Source organism: Tetrahymena thermophila (genome assembly GCF_000189635.1).
Source record: "Tetrahymena thermophila SB210 genomic scaffold scf_8254522, whole genome shotgun sequence".
Lineage (NCBI taxonomy): Eukaryota > Ciliophora > Oligohymenophorea > Hymenostomatida > Tetrahymenidae > Tetrahymena > Tetrahymena thermophila.
In genome coordinates, this window is record NW_002476297.1 from 1 (window position 1) to 27,981 (window position 27,981).

At 21.7% G+C, this 27,981-nt stretch overlaps 5 protein-coding genes across 5 annotated transcripts; 4 read left to right on the top strand and 1 right to left on the bottom strand. All coding sequences in view use genetic code 6, as the record gives it.

Annotated features, from left to right (window-relative positions):
- Window positions 1–386: 386 nt before the first annotated feature.
- Window positions 387–1,869, top strand: TTHERM_001346829 (hypothetical protein; the record flags this gene model as incomplete). Its single annotated transcript, XM_012799075.1, has 5 exons — window positions 387–473; window positions 721–810; window positions 1,064–1,153; window positions 1,407–1,496; window positions 1,749–1,869. Coding segments are annotated over 5 exons (478 nt in total), but the record flags the coding sequence as incomplete, so codon positions are not given.
- Window positions 1,870–6,688: 4,819 nt separating this feature from the next.
- Window positions 6,689–11,970, top strand: TTHERM_01346830 (REJ domain protein; the record flags this gene model as incomplete). The annotated part of the gene is made up of 4 exons (XM_001029687.2): window positions 6,689–7,682; window positions 7,792–8,293; window positions 8,355–8,556; window positions 8,704–11,970. 4 exons carry the CDS (start codon window positions 6,689–6,691, stop codon window positions 11,968–11,970), a joined length of 4,965 nt encoding a protein of 1,654 aa, XP_001029687.2.
- A 1,163-nt stretch (window positions 11,971–13,133) lies between these two features.
- Window positions 13,134–14,026, bottom strand: TTHERM_001346837 (hypothetical protein; the record flags this gene model as incomplete). Its single annotated transcript, XM_012799076.1, has 2 exons — window positions 13,134–13,162; window positions 13,897–14,026. 2 exons carry the CDS (start codon window positions 14,024–14,026, stop codon window positions 13,134–13,136), a joined length of 159 nt encoding a protein of 52 aa, XP_012654530.1.
- Window positions 14,027–19,159: 5,133 nt separating this feature from the next.
- On the top strand, window positions 19,160–19,728 carry TTHERM_001346845 (hypothetical protein; the record flags this gene model as incomplete). Its single annotated transcript, XM_012799077.1, has 3 exons — window positions 19,160–19,331; window positions 19,393–19,470; window positions 19,526–19,728. 3 exons carry the CDS (start codon window positions 19,160–19,162, stop codon window positions 19,726–19,728), a joined length of 453 nt encoding a protein of 150 aa, XP_012654531.1.
- Window positions 19,729–20,690: 962 nt separating this feature from the next.
- Window positions 20,691–26,607, top strand: TTHERM_01346860 (REJ domain protein; the record flags this gene model as incomplete). Its single annotated transcript, XM_001029690.2, has 4 exons — window positions 20,691–22,179; window positions 22,289–22,790; window positions 22,856–23,057; window positions 23,338–26,607. 4 exons carry the CDS (start codon window positions 20,691–20,693, stop codon window positions 26,605–26,607), a joined length of 5,463 nt encoding a protein of 1,820 aa, XP_001029690.2.
- Window positions 26,608–27,981: the final 1,374 nt, after the last annotated feature.

Here is a 27,981-nt window from a genome sequence, read left to right on the forward strand (position 1 = left end):
AGTTCTTTTAATTTATTCGATTTGTTTTCTTTATTCTTTTTATTATGATTTCTTATTTTTTCATTCTTTGTTAATTTTATTAATTATTAATTAATCTTATCATCTTTTTCTTCATTTATTCCTCCAAATTAACTTGAGTGAAATACCTATTTAATTCATATCTTAATAAAATTATTAATAAAGCTAATTTTTAGAAATCATAACATATCTTTTTTTTTGAAAAAATAAATTTTGAAAACCTATGATGGAAAAAAATTCATAAAAAATATTTAAAATTTTAATTTTATAAAATATAAAAACTGGTATATAAAACTCGCTTTTTGTAAATTTGTATGGTAACTTACTCTATTTAATGATATATTTTTTCTTCAATATTTAAAAAGAAGGTATAAAATTGGTGATGAAGGTGCATCAGACTTAGGTTCTGGTTTAGCAAATTGCATTAATCTCTCAAATTTGACACTTTACCTTGAGTAAAAACAGTTTATTTGTTTTGGATTGTGATATTTTTAATTATAAAAACTAATTAAAAACAATAAAGCTCTTTTTTCTTTTTATTGTGCTTGCTTTTTTTTGTTCTTTCTTTGTTAATTTAGCTCATCATTTTATTTTCTACTTTTGCTTTTATTATTAATTAATCTTATTATTTCATATTTTTTCCTCATTTTTTCCTTCTAATAAACTATTTAATCATATATTTTTTCTTTAATATTTAAAAAGTAACAATTAAATTGGTGCAATGGGTGCATCAGGCTTAGGTTCTGGTTTAGCAAATTGCATTAATCTCTCAAATTTGACACTTGATCTTTAGTAAAAACAGTTTATTTGTTTTGGATTGTGATATTTTTAATTATAAAAACTAATTAAAAACAATAAAGCTCTTTTTTCTTTTTCTTTTTATTGTGCTTGCTTTTTTTTGTTCTTTCTTTGTTAATTTAGCTCATCATTTTATTTTCTACTTTTGCTTTTATTATTAATTAATCTTATTATTTCATATTTTTTCCTCATTTTTTCCTTCTAATAAACTATTTAATCATATATTTTTTCTTCAATATTTAAAAAGAAGGAATAACATTGGTGATGAAGGTGTATCAGGCTTAGGTTGTGCTTTAGCAAATTGCATTAATCTCTCAAATTTGACACTTCACCTTTAGTAAAAACAGTTTATTTGTTTTGGATTGTGTTATTTTTAATTATAAAAACTAATTAAAAACAATAAAGCTCTTTTTTCTTTTTCTTTTTATTGTGCTTGCTTTTTTTTGTTCTTTCTTTGTTAATTTAGCTCATCATTTTATTTTCTACTTTTGCTTTTATTATTAATTAATCTTATTATTTCATATTTTTTCCTCATTTTTTCCTTCTAATAAGCTATTTAATCATATATTTTTTCTTCAATATTTAAAAAGTTAGAATAGAATTGGTGATATGGGTGCATCAGTCTTAGGTTATGGTTTAGCAAATTGCATTAATCTCTCAAATTTGAAACTTGATCTTAAGTAAAAACAGTTTATTTGTTTTGGATTGTGTTATTTTTAATTATAAAAACTAATTAAAAACAATAAAGCTCTTTTTTCTTTTTCTTTTTATTGAGCTTGCTTTTTTTTGTTCTTTCTTTGTTAATTTAGCTCATCATTTTATTTTCAACTTTTGCTTTTATTATTAATTAATCTTATTATTTCATATTTTTTCCTCATTTTTTCCTTCTAATAAATTATTTAATCATATATTTTTCTTCAATATTTAAAAAGTAACAATTAAATTGGTGCATTGGGTGCATCAGGCTTAGGTTCTGGTTTAGCAAATTGCATTAATCTCTCAAATTTGACACTTTATCTTAGGTAAAAACAGTTTATTTGTTTTGGATTGTGATATTTTTAATTATAAAAACTAATTAAAAACAATAAAGCTCTTTGAATTTATTTGATAGCTTTTATTTATTTTAATTTTTTATCTTTTTTATTCCACTAATATTATTTATTTTATTTATTTATTAATTTAAAGAATAATTTTTAATTTAAAAGTTTATTCTATTTTAATATTTATTTAAAATTTAGACAAATTTATTTTAAAATTTTTAGCTCATTTTCAATGAATAAATCATAAGAATTCAAAGTAATAAGCAAGTGTCGTAAATCAAAAAGATTAGTAGTCTTTCATTTCTAATGATAAATAACTGGTGAAAAAAGGATGAATAAATATAAAATGTTTGAATAATATTATATATTTTATTATTTAATATTTCGAAAAAGTGTTTTTAACCTAAAATATAAATATATAGAATAGATAGATTTTATTATTGATTTTATATTTATAAATATCATTCATATTTTTGTAATTAAATAAAGTATTAAAAAAAATAAAAAAATTAAATTTACTTAAATAAATTAAATCCTCTTAAGCAAACACTCTGGTTTCTCCAAAAACTATCAAATAATTTGAAATTTTTAATGTTATATTAAATGTTATTAAATTATATAAATGCCAAATTTTTATATGCCAGTTATATTTTAATCTTAAATATTATCCATCAATCAATCATATTTCTATCCTTTTTTTATTTATCATGATTAATTAATTAGATACCATGATTTAAATAAAACCTCAGGGAGAAATCAAGTTTTACTTTTAATTTTAACTTTTATGGTTATATTTGAAACATCTGTATAAAAATCCTTAATAAACTTAATAAATAGAAGAGGATTTAGATTATATTGAAATCTATTTCAAATAACTATTTTGAATTTATATATGAAAAAAATTATTTTTAAGTTTAAAATTATATTAATAATGAATTAATAGATTGTATCAAAATGAGTTAAAATAGAGCCTATCAAAAGGAGTTAAAGATTTCGAATTAATTTTTGTAACCTTATTTACTGTCAATCTTTTATTAAGTCTTCATAGGATTTTAATTAAATCAACCTATTTATTTTTTGATTGTGTAATTTTAAAAATAATTTTCTTTTAATTTTGATAAAATAGTTGTTTTTAAATAGATAAATAGATATTTAGCTTCAAAATAAAATATTTCATAATTTTAAATAAAATTATTTAACATTTTTATTTTAGCTTTAATATACTAAGTAATAAATATAAAATAAAGGAGCAGATGAAAAAGAAGCGAATAATTAATTTATCAGTAATGTAATAGCTACCTACTGCTTGAATTCAAATTGGCAGGATATTTTGTTCAAACAAAAACAAAAAAATCCCAAACAATCTGATAACTAAATATTAATTAAGATCATTTCGCAGTTACCAAATAATAAAATAGTGATTTACCAAAATTTATGAATGTTTGAATTAATTAATTAAATCCACAAGATATTAATTATTAGATACTAATTTATGATTATTATCATACACGTATATATTTGCCAACAGATCTAAAATTTAAATATGTCTTATAAAAACTGTTTATTAGATAATATAATTTTGCATATAAAACTATAAAAATGTCTAAATGTTATTTAAAACTTTTATTTAACAAGTTAATAATTGGATTATGTATTTATTACCATATTATCCATTTTCTCGCCCTCCCTCGTATTAAGGTGAAAAAACTAAGATTTTGAGCTTTTTATCAAAATTTATGGCTCCCCCAGCGATTCAGTTCCAGTTGGTTGATATTATCGAAGGATAGGGTAGTATTAATTTTTTCGAATGTAAATATCACTTAAGATGAAATTGTAGATTGGATCTAATGTTTAGAACCTAAATAGAAATATTAATTAACTTTCATTTAATGAATAGTAAGATTATTTTTATTAATTCTTGATTGGGTCTAAGTTATTTTAATTTCAAGCATTAAAGGTAGAAAAGCATAATCAATAATTTACAATCCATCCTCTCCTATGTATAAAAATAACTAAAACCATTTAACTCCATTTTTAAATCTTCAACCTATCATGATAGTAATGAATACTCCGAGAATTTTATTATTAAGAATGAGATGAAAAAAATCCTAAAATTTAATTTTTAATCTCCATTAATGTGATGAATTAGATTAATTGTTATTATTTTCAAACTAAAATTTTAGGCATTATGTATATGTTAAAAAATAAATTGTTTTATTTAAAGATAGATAGCATTTCTTTTTATTTCAGTTTTTAAATAGATTTATTTAATTTTTAACAATCTCTTATTGCTATTAGATAGTTATATGTTTACTTTATTTATTTACCTCCATTTTTATTAATCGTTCACTAGATTTTATATCAAATAATATCAGTAAAATAACAAATACAAAGAGTAAAAGATATATTTTAGTAATTTTATTAATTAATAAAAATAGATTATTGTTAAAAATCATTTATATTTTAAAAATTCAAGGAAAATATCTAAATGAATGTATTCATTAGTTTAGTTAAAAATTCTGCTTTACATTACAAAAATTAAAAGCAGGATTGAGTTTTCAAAAATAATCAGATTAGTTGATTACTATCTAAAATAATCTAATTATTCTTAGTAATAATAGAATGCTTCACCAAAATTAATTTATTATCCATAAGAAAAACTAGAAATAAATTTTTTGACATACATGTAGCTAATAAATACATAGGATCAAAGGTTAATTGCTAGTTTATAAAATTATTTTATAAGATGATTAAAAATGGATGGAAATTATTTAAATGAATTTATTTATTTATTTGTTATGTAATAGCTACTGCTTTATTTTTCAAAAATTAAGGCAGGATCAAGTTTTAAGAAATAATCAGATTAATTGATTATTATCTGTAATCATCAAATTCTTTTTTAATAATAATAGATAGATAGAATGTGTCTTACTCTTTTAAAAGCACGCAGAAAGTCTTAATTTAAATAGAAATACTCTGTAATTAAAGAAAATAATGAAGGACTTAAAGCTTTCATTGACTTATAATCATTTAGAGCAACTTTTAAATCTCCAACCCTTCTAATATCTATAGCTTTCAATTAAATGGTTATCTTTAAGAATTTTGTGTCTAAAAACAGCTTTAGAAGGGTTTATTTAGTTAAAATTAAAATATAATGTAATATAAATTCACATGGCATTAATTTATGTTTTACTTGCTTTGCAACCAATATTATAATAACTTATTTAAAAAAGACTTAAGATATCAATTTATCTTATAATATTTAATTAATCGCAAAAAATTATTAATCTAAATACCCTTCAAATAAATCGGATTAACAATGAAAACTTAGAAAATCAGATCATTTCTATTGGTTATTTTACAAAGTCAAATTTTTGATTTATAAATTATGTAAAAAAGAATTTATTTATTTTAATAAATAAACAGTCTTAAAATACTTATATGCTATACAATATTAAACTTGCGACCAATAATTATTGAAGTAAGCAGGTTTAAATCCCCAATGTAAACTTCTTTTGAATTTTTGTTTTATTGTTAAATCATTTTTTATAAACTTAAGTTAGTTATTGCATAATAAATTATGTAATGCCTGCATAATAATCTGACATAGACAGCTATAAAAAATATTTCTCAGACATGAATTGCTTAAATTTAAATGTTTTTCCACTTGACAATCAATAATACTTATCAGGGAGTAATTGTAATTCAAATAGTGATGTAATAATAGAATATACTCCTTAAAACCCGTAAAAAAATAATTTACAAATGAAAAATTATGATTAAAATATTTAAATCTTTTCTTGATCAAAAATTAACTTTAGATTAATTTATTTTTAAAATTAAAAATATAATTCACAATATTTTTAATCTTTTAATTTGTTATTTTAATATTTTTTCAAAATATTTTTTTAATAAATAGGAATACAATTATAAATTCGTATCATTTTGAGTATACTATTTATATGAATATGCCTCCTAACTAAGATTTATAATCGATAGCTGAAATAAATAAATTATTTTATCAAAGTTAAGTTGGATATATCTAATTAGGTTTAGATTTGAAATATTCTTATAATTATTAATATATCCTTAAGTAATAATAAAATATAGATAGCTTAACAATTAAATTAACACCATTTAATAATAATAATAATATTGGGAAACAATATCAAATTTATTTTTACTATATCGGTCTCTATGTATAATTGGTAAATTTAATTATTAAATTTGTTAATAGAGAGAAGCATATTATATTCTTGATTCATTTAAATATTATAATATTATTTAATTGAAATTAAGGCTAGACCTAATAGACATTTATTGAAAAAGTCCGAATAAATTTATTTAATAAAAATTTGTTAAAAGTGTTTTTAAAAAAGTCTTAAAATGAAGCCCTCCAGGCGAAATGCTTGGAGAGCGGAAAAATTTGGCGTGAAAGGTTTTTTACACCTATTAGCCTTAAAATACTCCGAATCATACATTCTCTTTTCGGATCAATAAATTTAGCAAAAATTTTAATTAGATCTATCTAGCCTTAATTAAAATTATAAAATACAAATTAAATAAGACAAAAAAAAACTTTTCTTTAAATTTTTTAAATTTGAATTCTCACTTTAAAATATTTATTTAACATAATATAGTGCCAAATAAACTGTTAATAGTGTGATAATAATTAAATTTGCTTACAATGTTTTTCTGGGTATTATTATCAGCAAAATATAAACTAGTGCCAAACATGTGATCCATCCTGTTAAACTTGTAATGGTCCAAACCCAAACAATTGTTTATCTTGTAATACTGGGCTGTATTATAATTAAGCTACTAAATAATGTATGATTTGTGATCCAACCTGTAAAACTTGTGATGGCCCAAATCCAAACAATTGTTTATCTTGTAATATTGGGTTGTATTATAATTAGGCCACTAAATAATGTATGATTTGTGATCCAACCTGTAAAACTTGTGATGGCCCAAATCCAAACAATTGTTTATCTTGTAATATTGGGCTGTATTATAATTAAGACACTAAATAATGTATTTGTGATCCAACCTGTAAAACTTGTGATGGCCCAAATCCAAATAATTGCTTATCTTGTAGTCTTGGGCTGTATTATAATTAAGCCACAAAATCATGTATCTGTGATGCAACCTGTAAAACTTGTGATGGTCCAAGTTAGAATAATTGTTTATCGTGTATCTCTGGGTTATACTATTAGTAAGCTACAAAACAGTGTGTAAAATCTTGTAATCTAAATTAATTTCCAAATGAGGTATTATAGCAATGTTAGGCATGTGATAATACTTGTGCAAGTTGTGATGGAAATAACTCAAATAATTGTTTAAGTTGTTATCCTAATAGCTTTCTCTACAACAAAAATTGTGTTAACCTTTGTCCAAATGGGTTTTAAAGTAATTTTACTACTCTTACATGCGATTAATGCTAAAATTATTGGAGTCTATAATGCAATCCCTGCTACGCCAACTGTAAACAATGTGATTAGTCATAAATTTAAAATGAATAATGTCAGACTTGCTATAATGAAACAAGATAAATAGATGTTTCAAGTAAAAGATGCATTTGCAAAAACTAAAATGATTAAAGGAATATATTTTATTAATGCAGCTATGAAAATATTGCTGTTATTGATGCAAAATTAAATGCTACATCTCCATAGCTTAGTATTGATTTCGGATCTCCTTTGATGAATATCACATCAAATACACCTTAGTCTTTGTGCTCACAAATATTTGATTAAACAACATTAGGCCTTATTGGGTTAGATTCTTAATGCGAAATCAATAAGAATAAAATTTTGGTTAATTTAAGTAACTTAATTTTATTAAATATTCAATAATTCAACTCATTAAATTTATAAATACATACTTTGATTTTTAAAATATTTTATTCTAAATTTTATTTTATTTTAATAAATAGGTGACTCATCAACAATCATGGAGAATAACTCAATTAATTTTTTGCCAAATAAGCTTCAGTTTATAGATTATACGGGCACGTTCATTAACACATTTTATAGAAACATTACTTTCTAAGATTACCCTGGAATTCCTTAACTTTAATTTAGCTATAATCACATAGAAAACAGCTGTAATCCTATAAATATAACTCTTTATAGTATTCAAAACGATGCAGGAAGAAAATTTATGAGTCTAAATTGGACTTTAAATCAAATTTTAGGCTCGATAAGCAACGAATAGTAAGAAAATATAAAAGAAATATTATTTAAAGCAAGCTAAAACAAAAACACTAGTTTAATTATAGACCCTAAATTCCTACCTCCAAATATTAATATAACAATATAATTTAGTTATTTACTTAAAGCTAACTAAACTGGTACTTAAACATTCACTGTTATTTATCAAAAATAAAAATTTATAAGAATCAACTATTAGCAATCTTTGTATCCACCAATTTATAGGTTAATTTTAATTTATAATGAAATATTTTTATAAATTATTCTTAAAATAATAAATAAATAGATCTATGAGCTTAACTTTCTACTTTTAGTTTTACATAGAGATATGCGATCTAGGTCAAATAACTATTTTTAATGAGCCTGTTGATTTACAACTCGTTTCTAACCAGCTTTAAAAGTAAAGCCTAAGTCAATACAATTAATCAAGCTTTCAATATGATATTCTCCCTTTCTCCTTAGCATCTAACTAAACCTTTAATATGAGTGTACATTTTTATATTAAAAATACCTCCTAAATTATTCATAAAAACAAAGATTTTCATTTTCAAATTTAAAATATTACTCTTCAATCTACTAAAATATTATTAAAATTAAATTATTTATATTTAACTACATATTTTTAAAAATAATAGTTGATTTTGAATTTGAGTTCAGATAGTAATATTGTTGCCATCTAAAATATATCTGTTAATATTTAAATTACAGATTTGTATTTGCAAATTATTGGAGGCTCAAGTCTTAATTTAGGCTATTAAAATAAAATGGTCTTAAATACAGATTCGAGAGATTATGAAATTCAAGATCCAAATTAAGCTTCAAATATCAACTTTAATTGGAAGTGTAATAGCCTATCCTCTAATGACCATATCTGCTATGATTACTAGAATAAGTAGATTTAATTGCAACAAGGGTCCAGTAGTATTACGTTTCCTGCTAAAACCTTTTAGCCATACACTATAATTTAGTTTACAGTTTTTGGATAAAAAGATTCAAGGTAATCAAATTTCACTACTACCTGTATATTGACAGAATTAGATATTCCTCCACTAAATCTTATAACTGCAATACACATTAACCGAAAAATTAATTTGAATGATGATCTTAATTTTTAAATAAATTATGGTGAGAATGTTTCATCAGATTACTTGTCTTATGCAGGAGCTATATTATATGATAATAATCCAGTTGCAGCAATCAAATTTGACTATTTCCAAATTAGATTCAGAATATGGAACTATTTTTAAAATATAGATCCCTCAAAGCCCACACTTTAAATAAGATTTTCTGTGTATAATCCATTATATGTTATGCCAAGCTTGTCTACAATTAGTATTTAAATTAATATTCCTCCACAGAATTGCGTTTTAAGTATAAATCCCTTACAAGGAATAGCACTTGAAACTATCTTTTAGATTTAATTATTGAGTTGTACAGATGAAGATCTTCCTCTAACTTACTAGTTTTTCTATTACAATAATGCAGATGATGCCAATCAAGAATTAATTTCACCTTGGAATATTTTAAGAAGATAGATATAAGATTAGACTATAAATAACTCAATTTAAACAGTCCTACCTTAAGGAAATCTAGTTTTTATGGTACAGGTTATGGATTCTTACCTCGGAGTTTATAATACCTCTTCTACAATATAGGTTCAAGCTTAGAATAAATCAGCTGACGAATATTATAAACTGGTAAATCAACAGACTTTGTAAGTTTTATAGAGCTCAAATATATAAATCACTAACTAATTAGTGACTTTAAGCATTATAGCAGAAGACATCAGTAAAAACAATTAATTTTCATAGCAAATGAATGATTTAGAAACTCTACTGATTTAAAATATATAGCAATTGTCTCTCTAAATACCTAAATTCTCCCTTTTATCTACATTTGCGAATAAAGTTACTGCTTAGTTATCATAGCTTATCTTTAGCTCATCTTAATAAAACAATGTTGCCTCATAGAAAAATAAAATATTTGATTAACTGTAAACAATACTCCAAAATACTAATTCAAGCATACAAAATAGTAATCTGAGTCATTTACAACAAAATAACGACATTTAAATTTAAAATATGGTAGACTCCTTTAAAATTTTAAACTCAAGCGTTAGTTTGAATAGTAATAACTCATACGAAGATTTTTAGTCATATGATAAAATATCAAGTTAGATTGGAAATCTGCTTAATAATATTAGCTTACCAAACTAAGGACAAATTATTCTAAATGGTGACTTGTCCACTCTTTTGTCAGATAAAATAACATAGAAAAATCTATTCAAATATGTTGTAAGTACTGATGATTACAATTCTGAAAATTAAACAAGCATATTTAGTATTTCAAGAAATAATTATAAGTAAAATATTTATGAAAATACTTCAGATTTTTAGGCATACACATAGCAATTCAAAAATATTAGTTAAAACTTCACTTACTCTAAGAATGAAGTAATATCACCATAGATTTATAATTCATCTTCTTAAACAATCTTAAATCAGTCTACTATTTTTTACTAATTTAATAATACAAATACTAGTAAGTTATATAATATGACATGCCTTTAATAAAATAATCTTTCTTGGAGCAAATAAAATTGTGGTATGACTAAAATTACATAAAATCGCTACTTGTGCAGCTGTGCATCTTAAAAACCAACAACCATCATTGAAGATATTGATGATATGCTCTTAAAAAATAAAAATTTGTAGACAGCATTTGGAGAATAAGGGCTGTTAAATATAGCAAGCTTTGAGAACTTTTATATGTATATAGTATTTTGGCTATTGATAAGTTTCACAATTATTCAAATTATCTTATTTATCATTGGAAAATTCTTAGATAAATAATCAGTAAATATAAGATACTAAAAAGTTCATATTCAAGAATTAAATAACTAATTGTAAAATTAATAATAATAAGTGTTGAATTAACAATAGTAATTTATTGATGATAATAATTAAAATATTTGTGAAAATACTTAAATGATAAATGACGATGTATTCCAGCACTCTCCTTTTACTCATCAGTTTAAGAGTAACGAAAATGTCTAACCAGAAATTTAGTAAAATCAATAGATTTTATCACCTCCCGATTAAAAAATAGATAATTAATTTAATAGAAAAAAAAAAAGATAAAAATTCCTCAATTTATAAACATAACAAACCCAAAGAAACTTAAAAATATGTTAATAACAAAATATTGAAATGAATGAAGAGAAGGCTGAATCTAACTAATTGCAAATAATAAAATAATAATCAAGCTCTAGAAGTGTTGAAAAAATAAAAACTCAAACAAGTTCATAAACCTAAATAAAATAGGTTTAAGATGAATAAGAAATCTAAAAAATAAATGTTTATTTGTAACTTCCTAAAGCGAAAAAGGTAGCAATTTTTCATTAATTCTTTAGTATATTTTACATTTTTGACGATATCCTTTAAAGACCATTAAGATTCACTCTGCTTTACTTAAAAACAATACATACATTAGTTATTTCAATATTATTCTAAGGTTATAATATGCTCATTTAGTAGGTAATAATAGCCATAATAAACAGTTCATTAATGAAGATTGCTTTTTTAGGAATTATATTTACTTTCAAAAAGGGTTCAATAGGTAAAACTGTTTCTCTAATTTTGTAAATAGGAATAAGCCTAGTTTATTACTATGTCATATTAGCGGTATCTAGTGGCAAGACTCCAAGCGAGTCAAATTAATTTATAATCCTATTTATAATATCTTTTCTAACAGAAATGGTATTCATAGAGTTAATAAAGTCATTTTGTATGATCTTGCTGATTCAAAAATACATTAAATGCAGCAATGAATCCAAAAGTATTTTTGGTAAACTGTATAATTTATTTGATTTAAAATAAATAATACTTAATATTGATGCTTGAGTCAACTTTATATTTTTATATTTTTTGTTTTTCACTTAAAGAAAGAAGATCGATCACCTTTTAAAATTACTTGTTTTAAAATTATATTAATTTTTTAGAATTTAGTTTATTTTGATCCAGTTTAAATAAAATAATTTCTGTAAAGTTTTAAATATCATCAGTTTCAGTTTGTACTTTGTTTTTAGCAATTAAAATCGATTCCTTCCTACTATTTTTTTAGATAAAAACTAATGAAAATGCTAAGTATTCAATTTTTTATTTAAAATAAACACTGTAATTTCTCTAAAAATTAAGAAAACTTTAAATTTTTTTTAATTTTCTCAAATAATTCATTAAATTTGAGAAAAGGCATCAAATAATCTCTTAAAAAAATTTTTCAAAATTTAATAAAAACAGGTTGATAAAAAAAATTTAAAAATAGAAAGAGCAAAATTAGCTTAAAATCATAAAAATTAAATGAAATATCAACATACCTAAAAACACGTGATATTTTAATTAATTACAGGATTAGTAATATAATATTAAAGAAAGCTAAATATTTGGTGTTATTATAATTATGTATAAAAAGGAGAATTTAGATAAAATATAAAGGATGGATATTGAAAATGTGAACTTGTTAAAATCAATAAATTTTTTTGATGAGTTTTTGTGTATTTATTTGTGTAATTAGATTTATTTACTCTCATATATTTTTGAATTGGTAAAATTAAAAAATAATTAATTATAACTCTTACAAAGACATAAAATTCAAAAAAGTAATTAATCTAATTACTCAAAAATTTATTTTATTCTAGTGAGTTCTCTTTCTCATTCATTATTCTTAATATCCTATATCTAGTTCCTGCTTTATTTTTAAGTAAACATTTTAAATAGAAATATTAAGATTTAACGATTATTGTTTGTTACACAATCTTTTTTGTGATTTCTCATACTAAAAACAAATTTATATATTTAAATAATCTATTTGTCCTTTTTATCAACTTATAATTAGTTAATTAATTAAATTACCATAAATTGCTTTTCAATATTTTAGAAAAAAAATAAATGATATAATAGGTTAAATATTACGAAAAATTAGAAGAAGTTATTATTTATTTTTTTATCAATATCTTTTAAATTTATATTTACTAATATTAAAAGTTTTTAATGTCTTCACTTTAATCTCATTAGGTTCTCCATATTAATCTGAGATCTATTTAATTTATAAATATTATTATTATTATTTTATTTACTATATATATATATAATTTTCAGTTTATTTAAAATATTATTTTTATAATAGATATTATCCCTTATATTCATTCATTTTATTTATACAAATATTTTAGTTATTTTTATTTCAATCTAAATTTTTTAAATGAATTATCCATTTTTTATTATTTGATATTTATATTTGTTATTTTCCTTCTAAAACTTACTTTTATATGATAAAAACAGTTTATTTGTTTTGGATTGTGATATTATTTGTTATAAAAATAAATGAATTGAAAACAAGATAACTCTTTTAATTTATTTGTTTATTAGCTAGCATTTTATTTGATTTACTTTTCTTTTTCTTTTTTATTTATTGGACTTGCTCTTTTTTTCTTCTATCTTTCAAAATTTAATTCATTTTTTTTATTTTCAACCAAAATTTACTTTTATTAATTATTAATTCATTTTTATATTTTTTCTTTATTTTTTCCTTCTAAACAACTAATTAATTTTATATTTTTTCTTCAATATTTAAAAAGTTACAATTAAATTGATGAAGAAAGTGCATCATTTTTAGGTTTTACTTTAATAAATTGCACTAATCTCTCAAACAAATTTGATAATTGGACTTAGGTAAAAACATTTTATTTGTTTTTGGAATTTTTAATTATAAAAATGAATAAAAACAAGATAATTCTTTTAATTTGTTTATTAGATTTTTATTTGATTTACTTTTCTATATTTTTTTGACTGTACTTGTGTTTTTTCTTCTTCTATCTTTCTTAATTTAATTCATTTTTTTATTTTCAACAAACATTTATTTATTTTTATTAATTATTAATTCATTTTTATATTATTTCATATTTTTTCTTCATTTTTTCCTTCTAAATAACTAATTAATTAATTAATTAATTATTTATTTTTTCATCAATATTTAAATAGTAAAAATTAAATAGGTTCAATATGTGTATCAATCTTAGGTTCTGCTTTAGCAAATTGTACTAATCTCTCAATTTTGTCACTTGATCTTTGGTAAAAACAGTTTATTTGTTTTGTTATTATTATGAAATTTTTAGTATTATTATTTATTAGTGATCGACCGAATAAGACTTTTTTTGATTCGGCCGAATACCGAATAATTTAATAATTTTAATTTTAAAAAAAGTAAAAAAACTTCTTAATTTTTGGCTAAATCTGAAGACAAAACTCTATAATATAAGGGAAGCAAAATATATGTATGGCATATAAAAAATATTTTTTTTATAAATTGTAATCAAAAGCATATTTAGTTAGCTTGATAATAGAAAAGACGGTTTAGTTAAAATTTATTAATTAATTATTCTTTTAAATAATATAAATTAAGAAAAAAATTAGGATTTCTTTCTTTCTCTTTTCCTTTTTCTATTCAGAAAATTATCTAATCACAAAAATTGCTTTTTATTCATTGATTATATTGTAAGTAAATTTAAATATTAAAGTAGAATCAAATTTAAGATTAATTGATTGATACTTAGAAAACCTTAAGGATAATTATAGCAAGCCAATTATACCATAATAACACATTACCTTAAAAACAAAATTTATAATCCTTGAGGAAAAAAATAGGTTAGGAAGAATTATTACTGAACTCTTTTTAGCATACTAAAAATAAACAAATATTCATCATTAAAAAATTTATAAAGATGAAAAATAATGAAATGTTATAGCTCTCTTTGATTGAAAACCATGAGGAAAGATTAAAATAATAAATTTAAATGAAAAATTGACAAAAATATAATTAGTATCTAGTAATACCAAACAAACTTTATTTTAATTTAATCCAAAAGCTAATCAAATAAAAATAAATAAATAAATCACTTCTCTATGGGTACATTTTATGTTTTTATAATAAATATATTTTATTCCATAAAGTTAAATTATTTTTGAATGCCTTTTTTATAATAATTATTAGGTCTAATTAAGAAATTATTTTTATTAAATAAAAAATTATTAAGAATATTAATTTTAAATTAATGAAGGAATTAACAAATAAATAAATAAATAAATTAATCTAGTCTTCATCAAAAAGTAAAATAACTACAATAAAATGCTCGCTCATAAATTATTTTTAATTAATTACAAAATTATTAAACATAAAAATTAATTAACAAATTGATTATCTATTCAACAAAATAAATTTTGTGGAAAGAATTAATTTTTTTAGGTGTAAAATTTTTTGAGAAGTAAAATGAAAAAATAGAAATAGTTTTTTATTATATTTTAACATTTATTTGCAGAAATAAAAATTTTGATCAACACTGGAAATAAATAAGAAATAGGCTTTTTCTAAGCTTAAGCTAGTCTAATCATAAAGCAAAAAAAGTAAACTGAAAATGCTCATAAACAAATAATTAATTACAAAATTAATGAATAAATTAATTATGTATTTCAACTAAATAAATAAATTAATTTTGCAGAAATGAATTAATTTTTTTAGGTTTAAAATCATTAGAGAAGTAAAATGAAAAAATAGAAATATTTAATTTATTTTATTTTAGAAATAATTAATTATTTTGATCAAGACTGAAAAGAAATTAGAAGTTGCCTTATTTTTTCTAAGTTATAGAGGGTCTAGAGTATAGCAAAAGCATATTACACTGAAAATGCTCATAAATAAATAATTAATTAATTAAAAAATGAATGAATACACTTATTGATTGATTAAGTATTCAACTAAATAAATTTTGAGGAAAAGAATTAATTTTTTAGTTCTAAAACCTTTAGAGTAGTCAAATGAAAAAATAAGATTTGTTTCTTAGTTTTATTTTAACATTTATTTAAAGAAATATATATTTTGATCAATATTGAAAAGAAATTAGAAGTAGGCTTTTTCTAAGTTCGAAAGTGTCTGTCTAATGGTTTAAATTTTATTCTGAATATAATTTAATTCCTTTTAAGTATTTTTAGAATAAAATTATGTAGGTCTTCAATATAAGAATATTATTGATGTAGATTATCAATATGTTCATCAGTTTATATGTTAAGAAACTCTTCTATAATATGTAATTTTTTTTTTTTTGACATTCTTGAAGGTTAAAAAATTAATATTTTCTTTTAAAAAAATTAAGCATGTAATATTATAAAATAAAAATCTATTATAAATTAAAAATAAATATAATTTCTTAAATTTCATAATTATATTAAAAAATTATAAAATAAATATTTTTTGATAAAAAGCAAAATAAAATTATTAAAATAATTAATCTATTTATTTTATAGAATTTATGTAAAATTATTTTTAAGTTTAAAAATAAATTAATAAAGAATAGATTGTATTAAAAAGGGGTTAAAAAATTTCTAATTAACTTTTGTAACATTATTTACTTTCAAACTTTTATTAAGCATTCATAAGATTTTAATTAATTAAATCATCCTTTTTTTGATCCTGTAATTTTAAAAAATAATTTTCTTTTATTTTTGATAAAATAATAATATATAGATAGATAAATACTTCAAAATAAAAAAATATATTTCATCATTTTAAAATATAATATTTGATATTCTTAATTTTAGCTTTAACATTATTAAGTAAGATAAATAATTAATAGATGAGATGAAAATAAATGGATAGTTAATTAATTAATTAATTAATTAATTAATTAATTAGTTATGTAATAGCTACTGCTTGAATTAAGAATAAGTAGGATATTTTGTTCATAGAAAACGCATAAAGAATCCCTAACAATTAGATTAACTAAATATTATTTATGATCATTTAGCCGCTGCCTAATTAAAAAATAGCGAGTTACCCAAAATGAATGAATGAACACTTGAATTAAGTAAATCCATCAAAAATTAATTATTAGTAATAACTTATGATAATAATAAAACAAATATATATTTTTCAATAGATCTAGAATTCAAATATGTCTTATAAAAGCCATTTATAAGATAATAAAGTTTTACATAGAAAACAATTAAAATGTCTAAATTGTATTTTATTTTATTTAACAAGTTAAAAATTGGTTTATGTATCACCATATTATCTATTTCCTTGCCCTTGTATTAAGGTGGAAAAACAGAGGTTTTGAGAAATTTAAACAAAATTTTAGGGATCCATCCCTCAGCTACTCAGTCGATAGAATTTATTAAGAAATAGGGTAGTTTTTGTTTATTAGAATGTAAATATCACTTAAGATGAAATAGTAGAGTGGATCCTTAATTTAGAACCAAATTGAAATATTAATTAATTAATTTTCATCGAATAAATAGTAAGATAATTTTTGATTTTCTTAATTATGAATATTGATTCTATCTATCTATTTATCTCTAATTCTTGATTGGGTCTAAGTTTCATTCAATTTTGCTTTATGATTAGAAAAACATAATCAATTATTTAAAATCCACTCGTATAAAAATAGCTAAAACCATTTGGCTCCATTTTTCGAAACTTTCCTGAAGGTAATGCATGCATGCAAATGGAGGATTATTGTTGAGAATGGGATGGAAATAAAGCCTTAAGCATAATTTTTTAATATTTATTCATGTGAAGAATTGGATTTTTTATTGCATTTATTTGCAAGTTACAAGTAAGTGTTTGTATTGTATTGTCTTTAAAAAAGAGTTTTACAAATTTAAAGATAAAATTTATTTTTATTTCAGTTTTAAATAGATTTATGAAATTTTTAAAATATCTCTATTGTTATTAGTTAGATAGTTAGTTAGTTATATATTTACTTTTTTGACCTCCATTTTTGTTAATTATTGATTAGACTTAATAACAAAGAATATTTTTTAAATGTAAATAAGCTTTCTACTTGTATCTTTAAGTTAAAAATGATAATTAAAATAACAAAGACAAAGAGAGAGTAAATGAAATATTTTAAATAATTAATTAAATAATTTTAATAGATGATTTTTTTAAAGAATTAAAAAAAATATATTTTAAAAATTGACAAAAAAATTTAAATGAATGTAATCTTTAGTTTTTAATAGCTCTCCTACTTTACTTTTCAAAAATCAAAAATTATCAGATTAATTGATTACTATCAATAACCATCTAATCCTTATTACTAATAATATAATGCTGCACAAAAATTTATTTATTATAAATAAGAAAAACTAGAATTAAATTTCCTACATGGCTAATAATTATATTGGACCTGCTTGTTTATAAAACTATTTTAATAATAAGAAATATTTAAAAATTGATGGAAAACATTTTTATAAATTTATTTATTAATTTATTTGTTATGTAATAGCTGCCTAACCAACCTACTACTTTATTTTTCAAAAATTAAAGGCTGGAATGAGTTTTAAGAAATAATCAGATTAATTGATTATTATCTGTAAATATCAAATTATTTTTTAATAATAATAGATAGATAGAATGTTTCACGAAAATTAATTAATTAAAATATAAGATACAGATTCTATGAATTATAAGATGCTGAAGCAAATAATCTAGGATTTTTATTTATATATTTTCTTTTTTATAACAATTTTTAGATTTTTGAAAAGGTTTTTCAAATAGTTATTTTATGATCACCAGAACCCTTAATTTAAATAAAATATTTTTGAAATGGTTTTATTTGTAATTTATAGTTTAAAAGTAAGTATGCAGAAATTCCACAAGATAAATGGTATGTGATGATCTTAATAATTAATTAAGTTAATTTGTTTTTTTTTATTGATTTAGGTTTGGATATAAGAACTGTATGAGCTTTGATTTTGATTTGGGTAAAAACAGTCTGTTACAGTCTTAATTTCAATTAAAATAATCTGTAACTAAAAGAAAATAGTGAGTGGCTTTAAGCCCGCTTTTTGACAGATAGATCGCTTATAATCATTTACAGCAAATTTTAAATCTCCTACCTTTTTAATAAGTATTGCATTGAATAAAATTGTTATTTTTAAGATTTTCGCATCTGAAAACAGTTTCAGAGGGGTTTATGAAGTTAAAATTAGAGTCTAATTTAATATAAATTCAAATGGTATTAATTTATTTTTTATTTTTATGATAATCAATTAATATTAGTATAACTTACTTATAAAAGGCATAAGGGATCAATTTATCTTATAATGTTTAATTAATCATAAACAATTAATAATCTAAATATCCTAAAAATAAACTAAATTAACAATGAAAATTTAGAAAATCAGAACATTTCTCTTGGTTATTTTATAAAGTAGAATTTTAGATTAATAAATTAAATAAAAAAGAAATAATTTCTTTTTATAATTAAACAGTCTTAAAATACTTATATGCAGATTAATATAGAGATTGCACCCAAGGAAATGTGAATTATGGACTTTTTAATCCTAAATGTAAACTTTTCTTGAGTTATTGCTTGATTATTAAATCATTTTTTATAAATTTAAGTTAGCTATTGCATAATTAATTAGAGAAGCAGTTTTATTCAATCTGATATAGACAGCATAAAACAATATTTCTCAAACATGAATTGCTTAAATTTAATGAAATTTCCGTTATTCAGTGGAAATTACTTAACAGGGAATAGTTGTACTTCAAATAGTGATATTATAATACAATATACTCCCTAAAGCACGTAATAAAAATTATGATATCAAAATTGAAATCTTTTGTTAATCAAAAGTTCACTTTAGATAAATTTTTTATTAAATCAAAAAGAGAATTCACAATATTTTTAATGTTTTAATTTTATATTCTTATAATTTTTCAAATATTTTTTTAATAAATTAGGAATACAAAGATATATTCCTTTTTGTTTGAGTATATTATTTTTGTTGTTATGCCTGTTAACAATAATTTATAATCGGTAGTTGAAATAAATAAAGTCTCTTAGCAAAGCTCATATGGATATTAAACTTTAATTTCAGAATCTTACTCTTAAAATTACTTTAGTGTGTTTAATAAATAATTAAATGTAGATAGTTTAACAATTAAATTAACACCTTTTAATGTGAACATTGGAAATTAATATCAAATTTATTTTTAATAAATCGGTCTATATGTATAATTGGTAAATTTAATTATTAAATTTATTAATAGAGAGATATTTTTTTCTTGGTTAATTAATTAATATGAAAAAAATATTTAATTAAATTAAGGCTAGACAGAAAAGGTATTTTTAGAAAATTGCCGAATAAATTTTTTTGATAATTTTTTTGCTGATTCGGTCAAATTAATTTATTGAAAAAACTTATTCAATCTATCTAGCCTTTACTAAAATTTATAAAATGCAAATTTTATATTACAAAAAACTTTTCTTTAAATTTTTTAATTTTGAATTCTCTCTTAAAATATTTATTTAACATAAAATAAATAGTGCCAAATAAATTGTTACTAATGTGACTCTAATTAGGTATGCTTATAATGTTATTCTGGGTACTATTATTAGCAAAATACAAACTAGTGTATACCTTGTGATAGTAACTAATTTGTTAATTAATTCAACTAATGCTAATCATGTGATCCAACCTGTAAAACTTGTAATGGCCCAAATCCAAATAATTGCTTATCTTGCGTAATTGGATTGTATTATAACTAAGCCACAAAATAATGTATGATTTGTGATCCAACCTGTACAACTTGTGATGGCCCAAATCCAAATAATTGCTTATCTTGCGTAATTGGATTGTATTATAACTAAGCCACAAAATCATGTATTTGTGATCCAACCTGTAAAACTTGTGATGGCCCAAATCCAAATAATTGCTTATCTTGCAGTACTGGACTGTATTATAACTAAGCCACAAAATCATGTATTTGTGATCCAACCTGTAAAACTTGTGATGGCCCAAATCCAAATAATTGCTTATCTTGCAGTACTGGACTGTATTATAACTAAGCCACAAAATAATGTATTTGTGATCCAACCTGTAAAACTTGTGATGGCCCAAATCCAAATAATTGCTTATCTTGCGTAATTGGATTGTATTATAACTAAGCCACAAAATCATGTATTTGTGATCCAACCTGTAAAACTTGTGATGGCCCAAATCCAAATAATTGCTTATCTTGCAGTACTGGACTGTATTATAACTAAGCCACAAAATAATGTATTTGTGATCCAACCTGTAAAACTTGTGACGGCCCAAATCCAAATAATTGCTTATCTTGCGGTATTGGATTCTATTATAATTAAGCCACAAAATAATGTATGATTTGTGATCCAACCTGTAAAACTTGTGATGGCCCAAATCCAAATAATTGCTTATCTTGCAGTACTGGACTGTATTATAACTAAGCCACAAAATCATGTATTTGTGATCCAACCTGTAAAACTTGTGATGGTCCAAACTCAAATAGCTGTTTATCCTGCAATCCTGGATTGTATTATAATTAAGCCACAAAATCTTGTATCTGCGATTCAACCTGTAAAACATGTGATGGCCCAAATTCAAATAGTTGTTTATCTTGTATCTCTGGATTATACTATTAGTAAACTGCAAAATAATGCGTAAAATCCTGTAATGAAAACTAATTTTAAAATTAGTTATTATAGCAATGTTAAGCATGTGATAATACTTGTGCAAGTTGTGATGGAAAGGACTCAAATAATTGTTTAAGTTGTTACCCTAACAGCTTTCTCTACAACTAAAATTGTGTTAGCCTTTGTCCAAATGGGTTTTAAAGAAATTTTACTACTCTTACATGCGATTCATGCTAAAATTATTGGAGCCTATAATGTAATCCCTGCTATGCCAACTGTAAACAATGTGATTAGTCATAAATTTAAAATGAATAATGCCAGACTTGCTATAATGAAACAAGATAAATAGATGTTTCAAGTAAAAGATGCATTTGCAAAAACTAAAATGATAAAAGGAATATATTTTATTAATGCAGCTATGAAAATATTGCTGTTATTGATGCAAAATTAAATGCTACATCTCCATAGCTTAGTATTGATTTCGGATCTCCATTGATGAATATCATATCAAATACATCTTAGTCTTTGTGCTCTTAGTTATTTGACTAAGCAACATTAGGTATACTTGGGTTGGATTCTTAATGCTAAATCAATGGGAATAGAATTTTGGTTAATTTAAGTAGCTTATTTATATTAAATATAGTTTTCAACTCATTAAATTAATTTATAAATAAATACTTTCATTTTTAAATATTTTATTCTAAATTTTATTTTATTTTAATAAATAGGCGACTCATCAACAATCATGGAAAATAACTCAATTAATTTTTTGCCAAATAAGCTGCAGTTTATAGACTATACAGACACTTTCATTAACACATTTTATAGAAACATTACTTTCTAAGATTACCCTGGAATTCCTTAACTTTAATTTAGCTATAATCACATAGAAAACAGCTGTAATCCTATAAATATAACTCTTTATAATATTTAAAACGATGCAGGAAGAAAATTTATGAGTCTAAATTGGACTTTAAATCAAATTGTAGGCTCCATAAGTAACGAGTAGTAAGAAAGTATAAGAGATATATTATTAAAAGCAAGCTTAAACAAAAACACTAGTTTGATTATAGACCCTAAATTCTTACCACCAAATATTAACATAACAATATAATTTAGTTATTTACTTAAAGTTAACTAAACTGGTACTTAAGCGTTCACTGTTATTTATCAAAAATAAAAATTTATAAGAGTCAACTATTAGCAATCTTTGTATCCACCAATTTATAGGTTAATTTTTCTTTACAATCAATTAATTATTTTTATAAATTATTCTTAAAATAATAAATAAATAGATCTATGAGCTTAACTTTCTACTTTTAATTTTACTTAGAGATATGTGAGTTAGGTCAAATAACTTTTTTTAATGAGCCTGTTGATTTACAACTTGTTTCTAACCAGCTTTAAAAGTAAAACCTAAGTCAATACAATTAATCAAGCTTTCAATACGATATTCTCCCTTACTCCTTAGCATCTAACTAAACTTTTAATATGAGTGTAAATTTTTTGTTTATATTATTAAAGAAACAACATCAAAATATTTAAGCCAATTTATCAAATATCCCTTAAAATTTAGATAAATATAAATAATATTTCTAAAAATTTTTAATTAATTTTAAAATAACAGAAATGTAATTAATTTATTAAAAAATATTATTTTAAAAAATAACTCCTAATTATTAAATAATATTACCATATCATTAGTAAAGAGAAATTGGATTTAATATTCCAATTTAAAATAAAATTCTTCAAAATTTTCAAATATTTATAATAATAGTTGATTTTGAATTTGAGTTCAGATAGTAAGATTACTGCCATCTAAAATATCTCAGTTAATATTTAAATTACAGATTTGTATTTGCAAATTATAGGAGGCTCAAGTCTTGTTTTAGGCTATCAAAATTAAATGGTTTTAAATACAGATTCGAGGGATTATGAAATTGAAGATCCAAATTCTGCTTCAAACATTAACTTTAGTTGGAAGTGTAATAGCCTATCCTCTAACGACCATATCTGCTATGATTACTAGAATAATTAGATTTAATTGCAACAAGGAGTCAATAGTATTACTTTTCCTGCTAAAACGTTTTAGCCATACACTGCAATTCAGATTACTGTTATAGGATAAAAAGATTCTAGGTAATCAAATTTTACCACAACTTGTATATTTACAGAATTAGATATTCCTCCACTAAATATTTTGTTAACAGCAACACACATAAACCGCAAAATTAATTTGAATGATGATCTTAATTTTTAAATAAATTATGGTGAGAATGTTTCATCTGATTATTTGTCTTATGCAGGAGCTATATTATATGATAATAATCCAGTTGCAGCAATCAAATTTGATTATTTCCAAATTAGATTCAGAATTTGGAACTATTTTTAAAATATAGATCCCTCAAAGCCAAAAATTTAAATAAGATTTTCTGTTTATAATCCATTATATGTTATGCCAAGCTTGTCGACAATTAGCATTTAAATTAATATCCCGCCTCAGAATTGTGTTTTAAGTATAAATCCCTTATAAGGAATAGCGCTTGAAACTATCTTCTAGATTTAGTTATTGAATTGTACAGATGAAGATCTTCCTCTAACTTACTAGTTCTTCTATTACAATAGTGCAGATGATGTCAGTCAAGAATTAATTTCTCCTTGGAATATTTTAAGAAGATAGATATAAGATTAGACTATAAACAACTCAATTTAAACAGTCCTACCTTAAGGAAATCTAGTTTTTATGGTACAGGTTATGGATTCTTATCTAGGAGTTTATAATACCTCTTCTACAATATAGGTTCAAGCTTAGAATAAATCATCTGATGAATATTATAAACTGGTAAATCAACTCACTTCATAAGCTTTATAGAGCTCAAATATTTAAGTCACTAACTAACTAGTGATTTTAAGCGTTATAGCAGAAGATATTAGTAAAAATAATTAAAGTTCATAACAAATGAATGATTTAGAAACTATACTGATTTAAAATATATAGCAATTGTCTTTCTAAATACCTAAATTCTCCCTTTTATCTACATTTGCGAATAAAGTAACTGCTTAGTTATCATAGCTTATCTTTAGCTCATCTTAATAAAACAATGTTACCTCATAGAAAAATAAAATATTTGATTAACTGTAAACAATTCTCCAAAATACTAATACAAGCATAAAAAATAGTAATCTGAGTCATTTACAACAAAATAATGACATTTAAATTTAAAATATGGTAGACTCTTTTAAAATTTTAAACTCAAGCGTTAGTTTGTAAAGTAATAACTCATACGAAGATTTTTAGTCATACGATAAAATATCAAATTAGATTGGAAATCTGCTTAATAATATTAGCTTACCAAACTAAGGACAAATTATTCTAAATGGTGACTTGTCCACTCTTTTGTCAGATAAAATAACATAGAAAAATCTATTCAAATATGTTGTAAGTACTGAAGATTACAATTTTGAAAATTAAACAAGTATATTTAGTATTTCAAGAAATAATTATAAGTAAAATATTTATGAAAATACTTCAGATTTTTAGGCATACACATAGCAATTCAAAAATATTAGTTAAAACTTCACTTATTCTAAGAATGAAGTAATATCACCATAGATTTATAATTCATCTTCTTAAACAATTTTAAATCAGTCGACTATTTTTTACTAATTTAATAATACAAATTCTAGTAAGTTATATAAAATGACATGCCTTTAATAAAATGACCTTTCTTGGAGCTAATAAAATTGTGGTATGACTAAAATTACTTAAAATCGCTACTTGTGCAGCTGTGCGTCTTAAAAACCAACAACCATCATTGAAGATATTGATGATATGCTCTTAAAAAATAAAAATTTGTAGACAGCATTTGGAGAATAAGGGCTATTAAATATAGCAAGCTTTGAGAACTTTTATATGTATATAATATTTTGGCTATTGATAATATTCACACTGATTGAAATTTTTTTATTTATCATTGGAAGATTCTTAGACAAATAAGCAGTATAAAAAAGATACTCAAAAGTTCATAATCAAGAACTAAATAATTAAATGTAAAATGAATAGTTATAAGAGTTGAGATAACAATAATAATAAATTGATGATAATAACTAAAATATTTGTGAAGATTCTTAAATGATAAATGACGATGTATTCCAGCACTCTCCTTTTACTCATTAATTTAAGAGTAACTAAAATATCTAACCAGAAATTTAGTATAATCAATAGATTTTATCACCTCCTGATTAAAAAATAGATAATTAATTGAATAGAAGAAGAAAAAGATAAAAATTCCTCAATTTATAAACATAACAAACCCAAAGAAACTTAAAAATATTTTAAAAACAAAATATTGAAATGAAAGAAGAGAAGGCTGAATCTAACTAATTGCAAATAATTAAATCATAATCAAGCTCTAAAAGTGTTGAAAAAATCAAAACTCAAACAAGCTCATAAACCTAAATAAAATAGGTTTAAGATGAAGAAGAAATCTAAAAAATTAATGTTTATTTGTAACTTCCTAAAGTAAAAAAGGTAGCAATTTTTCATTAATTTTTTAGTATTTTTTACATTTTTGATGATATCCTTTAAAGACCATTAAGATTCACTCTGCTTTACTTAAAAACAATACACACCTTAGTTATTTCAATATTATTCTAAGGTTATAATATGCTAATTTAGCAGGTAATAATAGCCATAATAAACAGCTCATTGATGAAGATTGCTTTTTTAGGAATTATATTTACATTCAAAAAGGGTTCAATAGGTAAAACTGTTTCTCTAGTTTTGCAAATAGTTATAAGTTTAGTTTACTACTATGTCATTTTGGCAGTATCTAGTGGTAAAACTCCAAGTGAGTCGAATTAATTTATAATCCTATTTATAATATCTTTTCTAACAGAAATGGTCTTCGTAGAGTTAATAAAGTCATTTTGTATGATTTTGCTGATTCAAAAATACATTAAATGCAGCAATGAATCCAAAAGTATTTTTGGTAAACTGTATAATTTATTTGATTTAAAATAAATAATACTTAATATTGATGATTGAGACAAATTTACATTTTTATATTTTTTGTTTTTCACTTCAAGAATATTACCTTTTAAAATTACATGTTTTAAAATAATATTAATTTTTTAGAATTTAGTTTATTTTCATAAAGTTTAATTTAAAATAATTAATTACTGTAAAGTTATAAATTACATCAGTTTATCAGTTTGATCTTTGTTTTTAGTGATGAAATTACTAATTTTTTTGATAAAAATTAAAGAAAATGCTAAAGGATAAAATTAATATTCATCTTTATTTTTAAAATAAAAACTCAAAAAAAAATTCGAACAAAAATTTAATAAAGGTTATTTATATTATTTAATTTGTGATACCTTTTTTTATTATTTTAAATATACATTAAATTTTTTAAATAATATTTACTATTCTACTAAATATTTATTTCCTACTACAGAAATAATTATCAGAGAATAGCAATTGTATAGTATAAAGCAAAAAGGTACTCTGAAAATGCTCCTAAATAAATAAATAAACTGATTGAATATGTTATCAATTAAATAAATTTTGTGGAAAACAATTCATTTTTTTAGATTTAAAACCTTAAGAGAAGTCAATAGAAACAATAGAAATATTTTTTATTTATTTTATATATAAATATTTTGATCAAGAATGAAAAGAAATTAGAAGTAGACTTTTTCCAGATTCTAGTAAGTCTAATAGTAGTGGCACTTGGTTTAGAAGTTTACTTCAAATTAAACTTTTTTTTATCATTCTGAGGAATTTTTGTTTCCTCTTTAGTTTTTAAGTTAGAAACTTTATTCATCTTATTTTTTGTATAGTTAATTAATTGCAGAACTACAAAATAATCAATATTTATTTATTTATTTATTAATCAATCTATCAATTTAAAAAATACAAATATGACTAATAAGTATTAAATATAAGCGCTATATTAGACTAAATATCAACACTATTATTTTTCTTCAAGTACAATTATTCATTTCTTTAATAAACTGCTTAGTTTTTATGTTTTTTTAGCAATTTAAATGGAAAAATAAATATTTGTTTTTTATTTAAAATTAAAATAATTCTAATTAATCATTTTTAGAAACTTACTTTTAACATTTTTACTATTAAATTTTAAATATATTTTTATTAAAATTATTTTATATAAAAAAATCAAAACAATTTTTGAAAGTAGGTAGATAAAAAGATTAAAATAGAAAAATATAAAATTTAGTGTTTAAAATATATTTTTGTTTTTTCCAAATAAACAAACACAACACTAATTAAAATAAAATGTATCATTAAATATTTTTATAATTATTTAGTTTAACTTTTTTTTATTTGCCATTCAATCAATATACTTGAAAAAAAATTAGTAGGATAAATATTTCTAATATCCAATAATTTAAT